This window comes from Trematomus bernacchii, unplaced genomic scaffold (assembly GCF_902827165.1).
Source record: "Trematomus bernacchii unplaced genomic scaffold, fTreBer1.1, whole genome shotgun sequence".
Taxonomy (NCBI): Eukaryota; Metazoa; Chordata; class Actinopteri; order Perciformes; family Nototheniidae; genus Trematomus; species Trematomus bernacchii.
In genome coordinates, this window is record NW_022987784.1 from 480386 (window position 1) to 496711 (window position 16326).

Here is a 16326-nt window from a genome sequence, read left to right on the forward strand (position 1 = left end):
TGGGGCCCAGAACTCCTGCCCGCTGTCTCAGCAGCGCAGACAGCCTGTGATGTATTTTTAATCAGGTTCTACCCATAACCCAGTTCTGCTCGCTTCACCCGGACTAAGTCTGGGTCTTAAATTAGCACCCGGCGTTGCGGACTCCTCTGATGTACGCGAGTGACATAACTGTGTCATCTTGTATAGGTGCAGTTCAGACGCTCTATACGTGCAGAGGATCTTTTTTTAAAGCCTCTGTAGCTTTCCATGAACACTCTGCTGTCAGTGTGTGCAGCCAGTGTGCCCACATGCTGCGTGTGTGTGGGTGTATTCTGACATCTACATCCCTCAAAGGCATCTATGATCAAGGCCACAGTGTAATGAAGGCATACAGGCCTGCAGCCCACCTCTCTCTGTCTTCCTCCCTCACCTTCTCTACCTCCCCCCCCTTCCCCTCTGCTCGTAGGACTCTTCTGCTGCAATCTGTTATCGTTGTCCAGGATGGGCGGGCGGTTTTGTTTGTGTCCCTGAGTGATGGATGTTGAGCGGTCAGCCGTGTTCAGGTGAAGGGGAGGTTGGGAAGAGGGTGTTTGGCTGGTGTAGAGATAGAGAAAGGAGGGGGGGGGGAAACAAATGGGAATGACTTCAAAGACAAAAATAAATACTAGCTGCAAAGATAGAAAAAGGAGAAAATAAAATGCTAGGAAGAAATGCTGGTAAAATCAAGTAGGCAATAACAGCAGATGTATAGGCCACATAGGACAATGAAAGGCCCTCCAGCTGTCTCTCTTTACTGCCCACGCCCACTAAGGTGTCTGCTCTCCCCCTGATCCTATCGATAATGAATGTTAGAGGAAGGAGGCTAACCCACACCTACATCACTGTCATCCACTTTCACTCCCTCTCCTTCTCCTCCCTCTCTCCTTCCCTTCTCTTTGTCCATTACGCCTTCGTAGCGTTATGACTGATCGCTTACATTCAGAGAGGCTTTGGGTCACTGCCATTAACTCTGGCCTTGCTTTGCTCCTGAAAGCACCACTCAATCTAGGAAGAAGCCTGATCAAGGTTGGCCAAAAAAAGTTAGTTTGAACCCCGACTGCCAATTTGTCTGACTCATCCGGTGCTGACACAGGCTCGCCACAATGTCACCTCGAAGTCTGGACAGGTGTGTGTGTCTGCTTATGTGTGTGTTAGATGTATATTAAAGTGTGTGCAGATTAGGATGCCGAGCACACGCTGCTATTGATTCCCTGTCATCTCACTTTGCACCGGGAGGAGATGACATCACTCCTCACCTGCAGAGAGGATGATACCCCTCCCCCCTCTCACTCTCTCTCTCTCTCTGCTGGTCACACTGCAACGTATCAGGCCACCAAACAGCCCTTAAATGTGAAAGCGCTCAGTGTTGTGGTCAAACAGAGCGCCCCTTGAGCGACTCTCCTCGCTGTGTTTTGGACTACGTGTCCCAGAGCGGGAAGCAGGTATCATAACAGGATTAATGTGTATCTCTCGCTTTCTGTCACACACTGCTTATCTCCAGTCTGACAGGATGGCTTCGCTGTAGACAAAAGTCTCCAGAAGGGGACTGTCCCCGCCTGTGGGCTCTAGGGATTTCTTCCCAGACATCTTTGAAATAAGGACATGAAGAGTGTCTCTGTGTAACACTTCTTCAAGGTGAAATACCCAAATAGAGAAGTCTGTACCGATATGGCAGGAGAAATGGTGTTTCCCCTTCTGAAAATAAGGGTAGGTTTAATTAGTGTCTCGCAAATTTGGGTTTTGCATCATCAAACTGCTGTTTTAGAGGTTTTTCCACACCATGAATATTGCAAACATTAGTGAGGAAACTATTGGTCGGGTGTTACAGCTCGCCGCTCTGAAGATTCTGCAGACTGTATTTCTCTGTTTGTGGCCTGCGTTCGCTGTGATAGTCCTCGCTCTGCACACTGTTAAAAAAAGTGCTGAGTGCAGCAGTACAGCGCTCGCCTAAGGTGGAAACATATGGTCTCTCTGAGTGGAACCAGCAGTAATGTAAAAACCATCCTGGGCCCTGCTAATCTGCTTCACAGCAGCTGAAATACATCTGATGAGGTGTGTGTGGGGCAGACCTGGGTCACATGATATCTGCAAATAACATTTGAACACTAGAAAAATAACTTTTAAGACCACAGATAGCTTTTATTTATATCTTTTACCCCCAACATCTTCAATTCAAACGATTTTTGTCACAGTTTCGAAAATGTTTTACCTTCTTCATTCCTATCCCTCCAGTCTAAAGGTTGAAATAAAGAATAACCTGCATTTTTAAATGTTATCCGATCCAGATAAGGTTGCCAGATTTTTTATTGTAGCACCTGGTTTGAATGGAAAACTTTGTCATGGCAGCTCTTCTGGAAATTAGTTCAAATGTGTAATGTTTCTGGTGCTGTAGAGTGACACAGCTGTTCCACCTAAATCAAACTGTATACCAGCTATGAGATAAAAATGCAAGGTTTCCTCACTGCTAGTTTCCGAGCTTTAGCTTAAAGGTGAATAGTGTATCCCAAGACATGGCATGAAAACATGACGTATTATTCATTCTTTTTCCTCGTACTGCACCTCTGTCTGGGTCTGAAGACGGTAAATTATTCATTAGTGGAGGAAGTTTAAACATTGCTCTGAGAGCAGGGGAATGTAAACGTGGATTCTCTTGCATCATTCAGCTGCCTTTCCTTCAGACTTTCAGATACAAACATGCACATAGACACAACTGCAGCAGACAGTCAAAGAAAACCGACCAAGAAAGTCTCATACATACATAGACGTCTCTATCTGTGTCGCTAGGGAGACTTTTAAGAAAGAGAAAAAGGGGTAAAATATGCCAAGGCTGTGTCGTTCTCTGTGTGATGTCTGGACTTTTTCCCTCATCGCCTCTCTCTTCGCTCTTTCTCTTCGTGGCAGTCGGCTTGGCAGCAGGGCCTGCGGGGGGCGTGGGAGCGATGTATCTCCAGGGCACGTGTGTACGCTGCCTGCTATAAAGCAAAAACCCATTAAAGTGTCCTCTCTCCTCTGCGCAGGGCGTATAAAACCATCGAGGACGATGACCTCAAGTTTCCCCTGATCTACGGCGAAGGAAAGAAGGTAAGAAGTGCTGCGCGGCCGCTCGCTGACAGAGTTACTCCCACGGCCTTGTGAAGCCTGGGCTGTAATCAAAGCTCACCAGGGCACCATTAGTCAGCCCCCCACACACACACACCCCCCCCCCTGTCACTGTGTGGAGGAGACAGCCAGTGGAAGGCATTCCTGGCCTCTTTTTCCACGACTAATCACAACGTGTATAACAGAAAATATCTCCGCTTTAATGGACTCTATCAGATTGGACTCAGCGATGGGTGCCACTTATGAGATGTGTTAAAAGAAAAATGTAAAGTGTCCAAAAAGTGACATATGTAAAGTAAGGGTGTTCTTTGTTCAATAATGACTACCTCGCTGCACATTATCCCACTTATTACACGGCCACATACTAAATACACTAACGACTTGAATTACTTGAAATTATTTTATTGACTTGAAAATGATCGTTTTGCTTCTGCTAAGAAAAAATTAAACGTTCCACGGCGCACCAACGGCAGGAACTGCGGCAACAACAACAAGTCTTTTCACAGTTTGTTTTACAATAACAAGTCCTTAAACAATGCCATAGCCCCAACCGTGTTCCTGTTAGTGTTTACTTCCTGCCTGTCTTCTTCTGTTGATTTATATGACGTCCAACGCTCTGTCTTTTAACCTCTTTCCTTTTCTCCCATGATCGCCCTTAGCAACGGCGATGTTATGCTTAGCAGCGGTGTGTTATCGAGTATTAATAACCTCTGAAATGTCCCAATTGACCAATCAGAATCGAGTATTCAACTAAGCCACAGGTCTCACTAAAGAATCTATTAGAAAGCGGCAGCTGATTCAGAACGCCGCTGCTCGAGTCCTTACTGACACTAAGAAAGTGGATCACATCACTCCTGTTCTGAAGTCCTTACACTGGCTTCCTGTGTGTCAAATAATAGATTTCAAAATACTGCTGCTGGTTTATAAAGCACTGAATGGTTTAGGTCCAAAATACATTTCTGACCTACTGCTAAATTATGAACCATCCAGAACTCTCAGGTCTTCAGGGACTGGTCAGCTTTCTGTCCCCAGAGTCAGAACTAAACATGGTAAAGCAGTGTTCAGTTATTATGCTCCAAATATCTGGAACAAACTCCCAGAAACCTGCAGGTCCGCTGCAACTCTTACTACTTTTAAATCCAGGCGGAAGACCTTTCTTTTTGTCGCCGCTTTTAATTGAACTATTCACATCTTAAACTGCACTGTAACTTTTATCCATGTATTTTTTCTTTTAATGTTTATTTTATTATCTTTTCTTTTCAATGACTGATTTTAAATGCCATTTTCTTAATGTCTTTCATTTTTTTGTAAAGCACTTTGAATTGCTTTGTGTTGAAAGGTGCTATATAAATAAACTTGCCTTGCCTGCCTTGCCTAAGCCGTGTAATAATTGGAATATAACATTGCAAAAGCCCTGACATGCAGGAAACTCTCGTCAGTGGTTTGACACGTTTGACAAGAAAAGGTCAGATTCTCTGCACACCGTCATGACATTTCCCTCAGTATGCTGTACATGTGCCGCATCTTGTCCTTGGTGCATTGAGAAGGTCAGAGAGGAAACACGATAGATCTGAATATGTTCTCACTGTGGCCTCCTCCAGTATTCTAGTTAATACAGCCCGAGAGTGAGTTTATGTTTGACGGATGGCTGGGGCAGATGTCACCTCGCCGTGCTCTCCGCCTGCAGCCGCTGTTCGGGTTCACCACGGCACAGGCGGCCGTGCCCACGTCGAGTCCTCTCCCTTTGAAGTGAGGCGCGGAGATGGATGGCTAGATAGAGCAAGGGGGCTTTGTGCGAGGGGAGAGGAGCGTCAAAGCACTTCAAAGACCCGGCGCGCAGCCTGCTGGGCCCCAACGCTCAACAATTAATCCCAGGATGTTTCCCCTTCTCCGCCGGAGGAGCTTTGAAACGCTCTCCCTTCTCTCCACCTCTCTGTCTGCTTAGCTCTCCCTCTCTCTGCTGCATACTGATCCACTCTCACTACTACCAGGCCTCACCCTCGTACCCCTCTACCCGGCCCTGTGTGCCCCCCCCTGTTTCATAGGCTGTACAGAAGATTCAATTAGCCCAGTTTCACAGACCTGTTCCAGCAGCCATCCTGCGCTGACTGTAGGAACCAAGAGGAGTTTAGCACAGCTTACAAATGAGTTTAATGGTGTCTGAGGCCAGGGGTTTAGGAATTATGATTTGGCTTAAACTGTTGGTTTATCTGATTGCTCATCTTTCTTGAACATCTGCATTTAAAAAAAAAAAATCTCTTTGGCAAGTGAAATGTGATGATAAGCATCAATATAAATTATGCTTATAATAAATAAACCAGAATTTCCCTTTAAGAATATATTGTTGCTTGATTTGACTGAAATGGAGGTCCTCTTAACATGCCTCTGATCTCTTGCAGGCTCGTGTGTTGGCGACCATCGGCGTCACCAGAGGTCTCGGGGACCACAATCTGAAAGTGCACGACTCTAACATCTACATTAAGCCCTTCCTGTCCTGCTGCCCAGAGGTAGGCTCCATGTATAATGCTGTCCTTCACTATGTCCATATTCACAGTGTGCCCAGGCAAAGGGAAATCGCTCTTTTGAAATGATCCTTTACACATAAAAAAAGAGTGTAACCACTTAAAAGTTTGGCGAGAGCTTGTGAGTTTAAACAAACAAATCCTCAAACTGTCACTTCAATTAGTGATTTCCTACATTTCGACTATTTGTATTGAACACAAGATACTTTATGCTTACAGAAATATAAGCAAACAAAGGAACAACATAACACATCCTCGCATTTGATGAATAAATGTTTGCCTTCTCTTCTCTGAATTTTCTCATTTTGATTGTTTAATGTCAAAAAAATTGTGACGGAACTGCTATTTTAAATCTAAATCGAGCATTTCTGCTACTAAAATCAATTTGGGTCATTGGCATCTTAGGTCTACAACACTGAATAACGGAAATGCCCTTAACATCATCAATAGCAGTATGCTTATAGTACGGTGGATCTTTCTCTTTGTTTCACCTCATTACCTCGGCGTCCTGAACAAACGAGAGCGCAGAGGTAGCGCTGTAAAATGCCTTCAGCCATTAACAGTCTGCACACCGTGGTCAGCGGCACATTAAGATTCCCCCCAAGCCGTCGCTCTCAAACGTCTCCTTTCCTTCCCAGTGTGTACCGCACATGATTGCAGTAGTCAGCGCCTGGATTCTGTTGATCTTTAATTCATTGCCCTTTGAGTTCAGTCATAGTTCAGCCTCCTTTTTGATGTTTTTTCCATTTTTTCCCTCAGATGCTTGTAGTCACTATTGTTCACTCTCAGATAGCCTGACACACATTAATAGTATATGTAAGAAGTGTCAAACCTGAGTTTCAGAAGTCTTGTCGGATGTAAAATTCAGGGGAAAAAATTATAATTTTTGTATAATTAAATGTGTGGGAGAGTGTCCTACAGGGACTGTGAAAACCGCTCAGGTTATAAAGAAAGATGCTTTGACACTCGGAGTCATCAGACCATCATAAGTTCAAATGTGGCATTCAGCGGTCACAAATCAAACGCTGTGGTGGTCATCCCCCCGTCCTCCAGGAATAATTTATTGCTTTTGGAATAAATTCTACGAAACTGCCTCAGTCCTTTTATCTCCAAGAAAGCTGGGCTTAAATCACAAGGTTAACCACAACACAAAGAGGCTCAAGATCCACGCTGAAGTCGTCCTCATTCCTTTACAAACGCTTTCCTTTAGCAGTAGCCTCTGCAGTATGTTGCTGTCTGTTGTGAGAAGGCCCGTGGTATTCCCCGTGGCAGCCAATGAATTACTTTGAGCAAACAAAACAAGGCAGTTTTTTTTATTTTGCCAAGGCCAAGGCCATTGGGAATTATTTTGCTTGCTATTTACGAAAGTATTTTTCCTCAGGCATAGTTGTGCCACAGTTAAATATCTCTTTGGAAGTCATCAAAGGTTAAGGCTTTCTAAATTCCAGAAAAACATAAATAGGTAAAAAAAAAAGTTTTAACATTTATTCCCTACGTTTTTAAGTATCTGAATTTTTCAATTCAATAAAAAAAGGTATTTAGAAAATGCTTAAGTAATATATCCTTCTACATTTTGCTCAGCTCAGTGTTCACTTATACTATTTATTTCTGTAAAATATCTTTGTCTCTTTGTGAAATTCACTTGGCAGTGTCTTTGCCAAGTCCCAATGTGATTGAAGCATAAGTAGTGTATCGTTTCCTAGATGTTTTTATACAAACAAAAAATATACTTTACATTTTACTTTAAAGATTAGTTTATGGTACTTTTTGGATGCCACAAAAGTTGCCCTTGTGAACTGTGGGAAAATGAAACTTAAATGGCTTAGCTACCATCAAGAGTAATTACAAAATTATATCTTGCATTTGGTCTGAACCTTCAAGATGCCTAGTCGGGGAAATAGAGAATCACAAACGCTGACCATATATCCAACTTGGCAAAAAAAACGAAAGACATGTCTCCAAACTGTTGGCAGAGTTGCTGCAAATGCAAGACCATCAACATAAATTCCAATATTAAAAATGGAATCAGCTAAATTGATCGTTGCTTTTCTCTGTACCATGGTAAAGAAATGCACTTTGATTAGATTGCAATTAGAACATTTGGGCCAAACATCTGGGGGGACTACAAGGTTAGCACTTGGACTAACCACCTTAGAATAATGCATTATTCCAATTCTACCAAACTATTTATGTGACATCTTCATACGAAATTCCTGCTGTAGGTTCAAATGATTCCTAGAAATGATACACCTCTCAACCCTTGCCCGGTCTTTTCCCCTCCGCCTCCAGGTCAAAGTGTACCCTCTGGTGGAGTGCGAGCATGGGGCTGATGACGTTCTGGTGCTGGGAACCGACGGTCTGTGGGACGTCCTCTCTAACCAGGAAGCATCTGAAGCCATCACCTGTTTCCTGGCAAACTGCGACCCCGACGACCAGCACAGGCATGTTTTACTCATCACACAGCTGCAGTCAGGGCTGAACTTCCCCTCACCCCGGCCTTATTTGTAGAGGATGAACGCTGTTATCTTGTTGTAATTATGCAAATGTTCAAACATTTAGATAACTGTGATGTCAAGGAAGAGCTCGTAAGAATGTTAACAAGAGCCGTGTTCACACCAAGTACTTTGCCGTACTTAGTGCCGGCACTTAGTGCCCCGGCACTTACTACCCCAGGGCACTTAGTACAGATCGCGTTCACACCAGAATAAGTTCCCTGAGGGAAGATTACGCAACTGAGCCACTGATGTCACTTCGTCTTCTTCTGCTTTGGGTTTACTGGCAGGCCGCAAACAACTTCACGGCGTATACTGCCACCCGAAGTCCCCGGCCGGAAGTCCCCGGAGTTGAGGACTGGCTTCAGTAGAAGCTGCTGGGACTCCCAGCAGCTTCTACTGAAGCCTTCCGAGTAAATCGCCAGAACGCCGACACCTCCTCATCTCCACCGCTCCCATGTTTTATTTTGTGTTGCCATAAGTTAGTCTCTCTGCGTTTGTGCACTGGGCGAATGCTAATGCTAATAATGCTAATGCGAGGAAGGCGTTTTATCACAGCAGAATTTAACTTTATCTCCGGTAGAATTCTGATCAGGCATTAGCTCCGCCTCCTCTTTTTTCTTTTTTTCAAGCTAAGGACCCAAGATCCGCGTTTCTCTAACAGGGCTGCAAAAGAGGGGTTTGAGCAGTATGAGGCATGGCTACAATGGGTGAACTGGTATTTTGAAAAAAAAACTTCACAGACATGTTTTGTATAGGTATGGCCCTACAATATATGTTTCAAATATAGCATGATAGGTCCACTTTAATAAAATACTGTGCTGACCTTTTATATTTCTACTGCACTAGGATACGCCTTAATCATTTATCATATTTCTTAGGTACACAATGGCAGCTCAGGACCTCGTGATGAGAGCACGAGGGGTGCTGAAGGATCGAGGCTGGAGGATATCCAACGACAGATTGGGCTCTGGAGACGACATCACTGCCTACATCATTCCCCTCATGTACGGCAACAAGCAGAACTAGCCCCAGCTACGAAACGTAACCCTGCCTTTGACTTCTGCAGATCCCCTCGTCCCCTGTGCTCTTTTTAAAGTGCTTTAGTGTGGAATCCTCTGCTGAGGGATCCAAGATGTCTCTGGTCACAAATGGGATGTTTTTTTTTTTTTACCCCCTTGATCATCCTCAATCAGGATGATCTCTTTTTGTCTGGTCCTTTTTATAGAAAAAGAAACATGAAAAGCAGTGGAAGAGCTTTTTTTTTTTTCTTTCAAATCTCGAAGAAGCCATCATAAACTTTGTAGTGGGGGAAGCCTAAGGTTGGGAGCATTAGACTCATGGACAGACGTGGTGATGTGCATCTCAGGATTGCAATTACTAACTAATGCACACTATTTATAAATGTGAAAATGTAAATAATCCTAGGCGTAAAACATTCGATAAGTATGTTTAGTTTGTACAGTAAAAGAAACTAACCTGGAGACTGATGTCCTGCATATATGAATCATAAGTCCTCTGTTCCAGCTTTTTAATTAGCTACGTTCAATCATCTGCTATTCTTAGTCTGAAAAACGTGCAAATCTTCTCTGGACAGTATGTCGGCAGGTTCTCCTGATGCTGCACTTTCAATAACTTACTTATAATGAAGGAATACTGATTCCGTTAAATGAAGGAATATAAATATGAAGACAGGACCAGTTCCCTAGTACTCCCTAGGATACTAATTATAGTATTAAATCAAACCCAGATTCAAGTCTTTCTGTTCCATCCATTCTACCTCATCATTTATTTCCTTTTATTGTATATTATGCTAACTCATACTGTCATAGTCCTCTTCTAGTGGCTGTTTGCATGCGACATCAGGTGCATCGTCAGCTGCTTCCTGTGCCATTATTCGAGTTACATTGTTATACTGTACCTGCAAGATTTGTAAAAAACGTCTTTAGAGAATCTCTCAAGAAAGTAAGAACGCCTCACAGGGAACTGTGTGATAGGTAAAGTGTTGTACAAGATATATATTTTTCATATATATTAGGCTCAAAAACCCTTTCTCATGCGCTCATGTTTACCCTTTTCTCAGTATCTGTTGGATGTATTGTTCCTAATAAGAAAAACCCCAACTTTATGAATAGCAGGTGCCTATAATAAAGACAATTGTTTTGAATGTGTCACTTGAAAGGAAGTATAAGACTATCACTGCAGACAATTCAATAGACAGCAATTACCCTATGTGTCTACAATCAATATTGTTGGCTGAATCCGTGGCGTTCCATATTTTGGTTTAATTGTAGTTTTCAGCTTGTCAACATGTTGTAACCTAAAGGCTGTACGAGTGGCTCAAGCTGGTGAACAATGGAACAGAGTCATTTAATTTAAATGTAAAAATGTAAATAATGTTTCAAGTGTATACTTTTCTTGGTTCTTTTACTGTTAGTAATGTACATCTTACTGAACACTTTATTTGTACTGTTTTGGAAACCAAGGAACAGTGACAACAGATTGTGTAAATGCTCTTTTTTTCTGCTCTATTAAAAAAAATTAACCTTTTTTTTTTTACTCTGCTGTGTTATTAATAAGAAGATTGTGTACTTACTGTAAATACTCAGATACAAATACAATATGTGGATAATCCTGTGATGCTCTTAGTGAGCACACTACGTCTGTGTACAGTATGCAAACAGACTTATAGTATTTAAAAAGCATTAATGGATTTCATTTTTGTTAATCCTAAAACCAGAGCCATGACCTTCCTGTACTGTGTTTAGCTGCTACTTATGTGTTTGAATTCTAAATATTAGGATATTTGGCTGGCAAATCCTAAAGGGAATGTAAGTCTTAAAATAAGTTCTGTAGAAATATCTTGGCTTGAATCGGGCCAAACTCCCTTACACTTCAGTAACTTTAGAATAAGACCATCACCTCTTCTGACAAACTGTGTCAAGCGTGTCCCAAAGCAATATGATGAAGGGTATCAGTTCACAGAATAGCCTGACAGAAGATTTCATGGTGGTGGTGGCTGCTGCGAGGGCGTAATTTGACACTGAAGCACACACTCACTTACTCGACTTGACAAAAAAGTGCACGAGATTTGCATCCCTATTTCAACTGGTCTTACCCTTCAGTGTCTCACAAAAGCGGGAGTGACAATGAGGAATCACCTCTTCCTTTTTTGGTGCGATTCTTAAGTGCTGTGATACCAAATACCTGACATACCTGAGACCAAAGATGTAGATCAAATCACAGGATAACGCTTTCAGGGTTCATGAGATGACTGAGATATCGTATGAAAAATGCATTCCAAAGTCATGAAACCTGATTTTATGACATTATGGACCCCCTAGTAGTCTATGGTTTGGTGGGAATGAGCATGTCTTATGTGCTCTATTGTACATTAGCACATAGAGCTAGTTTTCCTTATGAAAGCCAGTATTAGGGACTTTTTCGGGTGCCACTTCTTCAAGACATATTATGCTCATTTTCAGGTTCATATTTTTATTTTGTGTCTACTGGGACATGTCTACATGCTTTAATGTTCAAAAAGCTCTTTATTTTTCACATACTTCCTGTGCTGCAGCACCTCTTTTCACCCTCTGTCTGAAACCAGAGCCCAGTCTGCTCTGATTGGTCAGCTGGCAGGTTGTGTTGTGATTGGTCAACTGCTAAGAGACATCCCGCCCCTTAGCCTATCACATACTGGGTGTTTCTCAATCGCGAGTACGCTTGCTTGGTAGCACATGTCTGCCGAGCATCTTGCTTCAGAAGCGAGGCAAGAATACTTCCTGACATTCGGAAAACAAAGAGTGGAACAGGCGAGCAGGTGTGCGTCATATGAGAGGCCCCGCCTTACATTTTCCGCCACAGATTTGGGGAAATTGGTCCGTGCGCAAAGCATTGTGGGGATTTTAAGACCGCGGAGTCTACTCATGTGCAGCCTCGAAATTTCTCCTAACGAAGTACGCCAGGCTCGATAGATTTCCAAGTATGCTGGAGATTGGAACAGTACTTCGGCGGCACTCGATGACGTAGTATGCTTGAAATAGTGGCTCTGGAGCAGCTTTACTCGCGATTGAGAAACACCCACAATGTGTTGGAGCACTAGCGTAGAGGATTTTAGCCTTTGCAGACCATTAACATGCACAAAAACGTATATAAAAAACTACTGGAAAGGCAAAAAAAAAAAAAAAAAAATTGCTTCTTTAAAGCCAGCATTTTTTACACTGGAATTATTTATAAATACAATGTTAGCTACTACCACAGATTTTGGATGAAATTGTATTGTTACAATCAGCCACGGCTGCAGACTGTTATGTGCCCAACGTTATCAGATTCTTATAAAATGTAGAATATAAATGTACGCCAAAATACAATGGCAATAGCAAGCTGAAATAGGCCTTTTTGTAACCTGTCATTGTAATTGCACAGGTGTTGTTAATAACATGGCTCTTTTATAGTCATGTATCCCAGTAAGCAATGCCAGTGAGACAGTGAGTCAGCATGCACAATACCAGGACCCTGAAGATAACGCAGCTAACAATTATTTCAATATCAACACCTGTTCCTCCCTGGGATATATCAAAAATGTTTTCTGTGAAAAAAAAGAAGCCTCATGTGGAATATCTTTTTATTTTGTCCCTTGAAAAGCATTTTGTAACTCATCAAGGCATATAAAACAAAGAATCATGACAAATGAAGCATCAAAGAGAACCTTTAAAGCAGTCTGCACATCTGACTTGTATCAGGGAGCTTAATCAGTGAGAATGTTTGCACCTGAGACCAATTAGGAGGCACTGCTGCACAGTACAACTTAATATGAGCAGGCCATTTTAACTGAATTTCATTGTATTTTTTTAACTGATATCTTTTTTTATTATCTTATTCTTTACCTATGGATTTTCTTACTAAAGTGATTGTTTCTATTGTCTAAAATAAAGCTTAAAGTCAACAAGGTACAAAAGATGGGAAGTAAAGGCTCTGAGTGTTAGCAGATATCCAGGGAAGGTTTATGGACCACCCATGTCTTCAATAATTGTAAACAATCACTTGTATTACTTGATTCATGCTATCCTACCCACATGCAAAGATCAGGGTATGATTTCCTCACACACATACCTCTATGAATGCCTACACACACTCAAGACGATAATAAAGTGCTGTCGTGGGAGTCTCACACTCCGGGTCCTCTGCAGGAGCTGAGGGCCATCTGGTCCCCACAGTCCAGCGCCGCGCCCTCCTCCTCTCAGGCCAGCTCTGATCTGGCACTCCACTCCTACTCCTGTGTGTGGTCCAGATTGTATGACGGCAATGATGACACAGTCATTCCTGTGGGCGGCTGGTTTTTCCAAGGTTACAGCACTCCCACCCCACCGTGGACAGATCTGAGGGAGATGCTGAGTGGGCCTGCAGCGAGATACTCATCTCTCGTGCTGAAAAGGTGACATGCTGCCGGGGCCGCAGCCTCTAAGACTGCTTTCAGAGGAGGACACATGCAAAAGATACTATTCTTTTTTATATTCTTTTAACCTTTTTCGTTATAGATAGCCAATCACTTTGTCAATATTTATTCCTTATGTCCAACTAACAGTTAACCTGACTTACCTAAAGCTATACAGTTTAATGTATAATACAACACATCACATTTGATATGTTGAAACCATGAAATGTGTTAGCTTCCAAGAGGAAGCACTGTGTAGGATAAAGGGAGATCAATCACATTTGATTTATTTAGCCCAATATCACAAATGTGTCTAAAGGGGGATTTACAGTTTGTACACCATACGACCCACTCTGTTCTTAAAGATCTATTGGCAGAAATAAAACGATATAGATTGCTACATTTGTAATAGTGTGTAGAGTATAGTCACATTAATCTTTGTGTAACCTAAGAAGGAGGGTAGGCCCTCTTCAAAAGATTCCATCATGTTTCTACAGAACTGACTAACCAGAGAAGGCCTTTCACTTTTTTACATTAACTGAAGGCCACCATAGGTTCTCGACATGCCTGGAAAGGTAGTTGTGAGCAGAGTGGTATTCAGTCAATTAAATTCCAATGCCACAAAATCCTACACACTGCTTCTTAAAACAATGAATCAATGTTTAAAACACTGATTATCAAAACGAATGCCAGAAATGGTGAAAAGCAATCATCAAAATTCTCAGAGCCCAAGGTGATCATTTCTGGTTGTTAGTTTACCCAACCAAAAGCCTAAAAACCAAAGGATAAATGTTAATGTTGCATTAATTAATCAACAGTAATTGATTGGCAATTGTTATCAACTGACTCATCGGTATTTTTCACAAAGATAATGTTGGAAATTTGGTGATAACCTTTACATATACAGTCTATGGTGATAACTTATGTTTTATTGTGAGAATGCGTTGGTTTATTTGGTCATAAATTGTAGTTACTTAAATATTCTGTATTTTTTATTGATGGTGGGTCAAACAATGCATTTAGACTGAATCCCTTTGTGTCATTAAGGCTTTGATGGTAAATTCCCACTCTTCTTATGTTTTATAGACTAATCTATTCAGTTATTTGAGGGTATTTACATTATGATAAACAGACATTACACTACAAAGAAAATAATTGTTTTATAAACCTTTATTTGACAAACGAAAAACAAAGCACTTTTTTGGCCTTTTGCTTGGAAAATGACCCTTACTGACAAATTGTTTTCAATAGATTTTCTGACAATCAACTCTGCACTAATTCAAACATGTTGCACTACAGAGGCGGCATGTGCGAAGGTATTTGGAGAACACACATAAGGGTCAACTGTCCTGTCAGGATGGGTGCGGCTGCTTCAGTCAGTGGTGCAGCTGTGATACCCATCTGAGCGGGCATTTTCCACCGGGGGCTCAAATTAACTCGCTTTAGGGCTTCGGCTGCCTGAAGTATGATTTATCTGCAGGCCGGCTCAAATGAGAGCTTTGACACAAGATGGATGAGGACAGGGGCTGCCTCTGAGCTGCTCACTGTTCCATAGACTGGCTCTCCTCACAGTCAGGATATGATAAATGATGTTTGGTTTTACCCTGGAGGCCGGATCACTTGTACTTCTAACATTAGACAGACTCTTATGTAAATATATGCAATGCAGACCTGTAGGACTGCTGCTCAACAGGCACCGTTTTTCAACCTAGGTGTCTCTCCGGAACAGCATTTATAGTTTGATATCAGCACAGATGCTACTGGGCAAAGCCGTGTCCCATGATGATGAACATAACTCTGCCTAACACACTATCAAGTGTGAACTCATACATATTTCATGGGAGTCTTCTCGGAAGGTCAAACGCAGGATTCAATCTTCAGTCAGTCATTGAAACAGAGAGGGGCGGGCTCTCATCTGGGCTGTAGGGAGTCTGAACTCAAAGACTGCGGCCCCTGCACGGTTTCATCGACCCTGGCCCCTGCAGGCAATCAAAGCTCATTACCCACTCTGCTCCCCACCCCCATCACGAGACCCCTGACTGCCCATACTAATGTGATACCGCGGAGCCAGATGCTGTTGGGCAGCAGAGGGAGGATTTCAAAAGGTTAACCCTCAACGCATGACCCACATCAGGCTGCACTCCCAGACCTCTGAGGACACCACTGCCTGTGGGGGGGAGGTCATGTGGTGTCTGTCTGTGCGTGCACACCCATGGAGTTCAAATGCTAAACCTCATCATCCAGATTTAGCATAATAATCAGATTATTACCAACAGCACAGCACAGATTTATGTCTCTGAGCTCATCCCTGCATATAAGAGGTGTTTAGGTGCAACACTCTCTGCTCCAGTGCGTGCTGGTATGCAGCATTATCAACAAAGGAGAGCCATAAAGCCAGTATATCATAGCAGATTTATTGCAGGATACCTCTGTGGGCAGCAGGAGCCACGTCACTCCTCTCCTCTTAGCAACAGCACTGTTGACCTACATGCTTTCTACACAGCAAACTCCGCCTGAGGTGCTGAAAAACTATGCAAATCCATACGATATCGACTTCTTCGTGCATTTTTTTAAATGTGCATACACATTATGGAAACTTGCATGTCGGATTCCTAGCTAATACATGCAAGATTCGCCCTCCTGCCTGCAAAAAAAGCACCGATTCAAGTGGAAATGATGTAAAATTAAAACTGCATACAAAGTGTTTTTATTCTCCACAATCGTGCACTATTTTATTGGATGAAACATGAAACAGCAAACG

The 16326-nt window shown here is 42.5% G+C and overlaps 1 protein-coding gene across 1 annotated transcript in view; it reads left to right on the forward strand.

Moving 5' to 3' along the window:
- The window catches only part of ppm1h (protein phosphatase, Mg2+/Mn2+ dependent, 1H), a 32522-nt gene extending 21840 nt beyond the window's left edge, over positions 1-10682 (forward strand). The window contains exons 7-10 of the mRNA XM_034149477.1: positions 3036-3099; positions 5517-5624; positions 7929-8080; positions 9013-10682. Coding sequence (XP_034005368.1) covers positions 3036-3099; positions 5517-5624; positions 7929-8080; positions 9013-9160 — 472 coding nt within the window. The 3' untranslated portion in view covers positions 9161-10682. The remainder of the gene's footprint in view (positions 1-3035; positions 3100-5516; positions 5625-7928; positions 8081-9012) is intronic.
- Positions 10683-16326: the final 5644 nt, after the last annotated feature.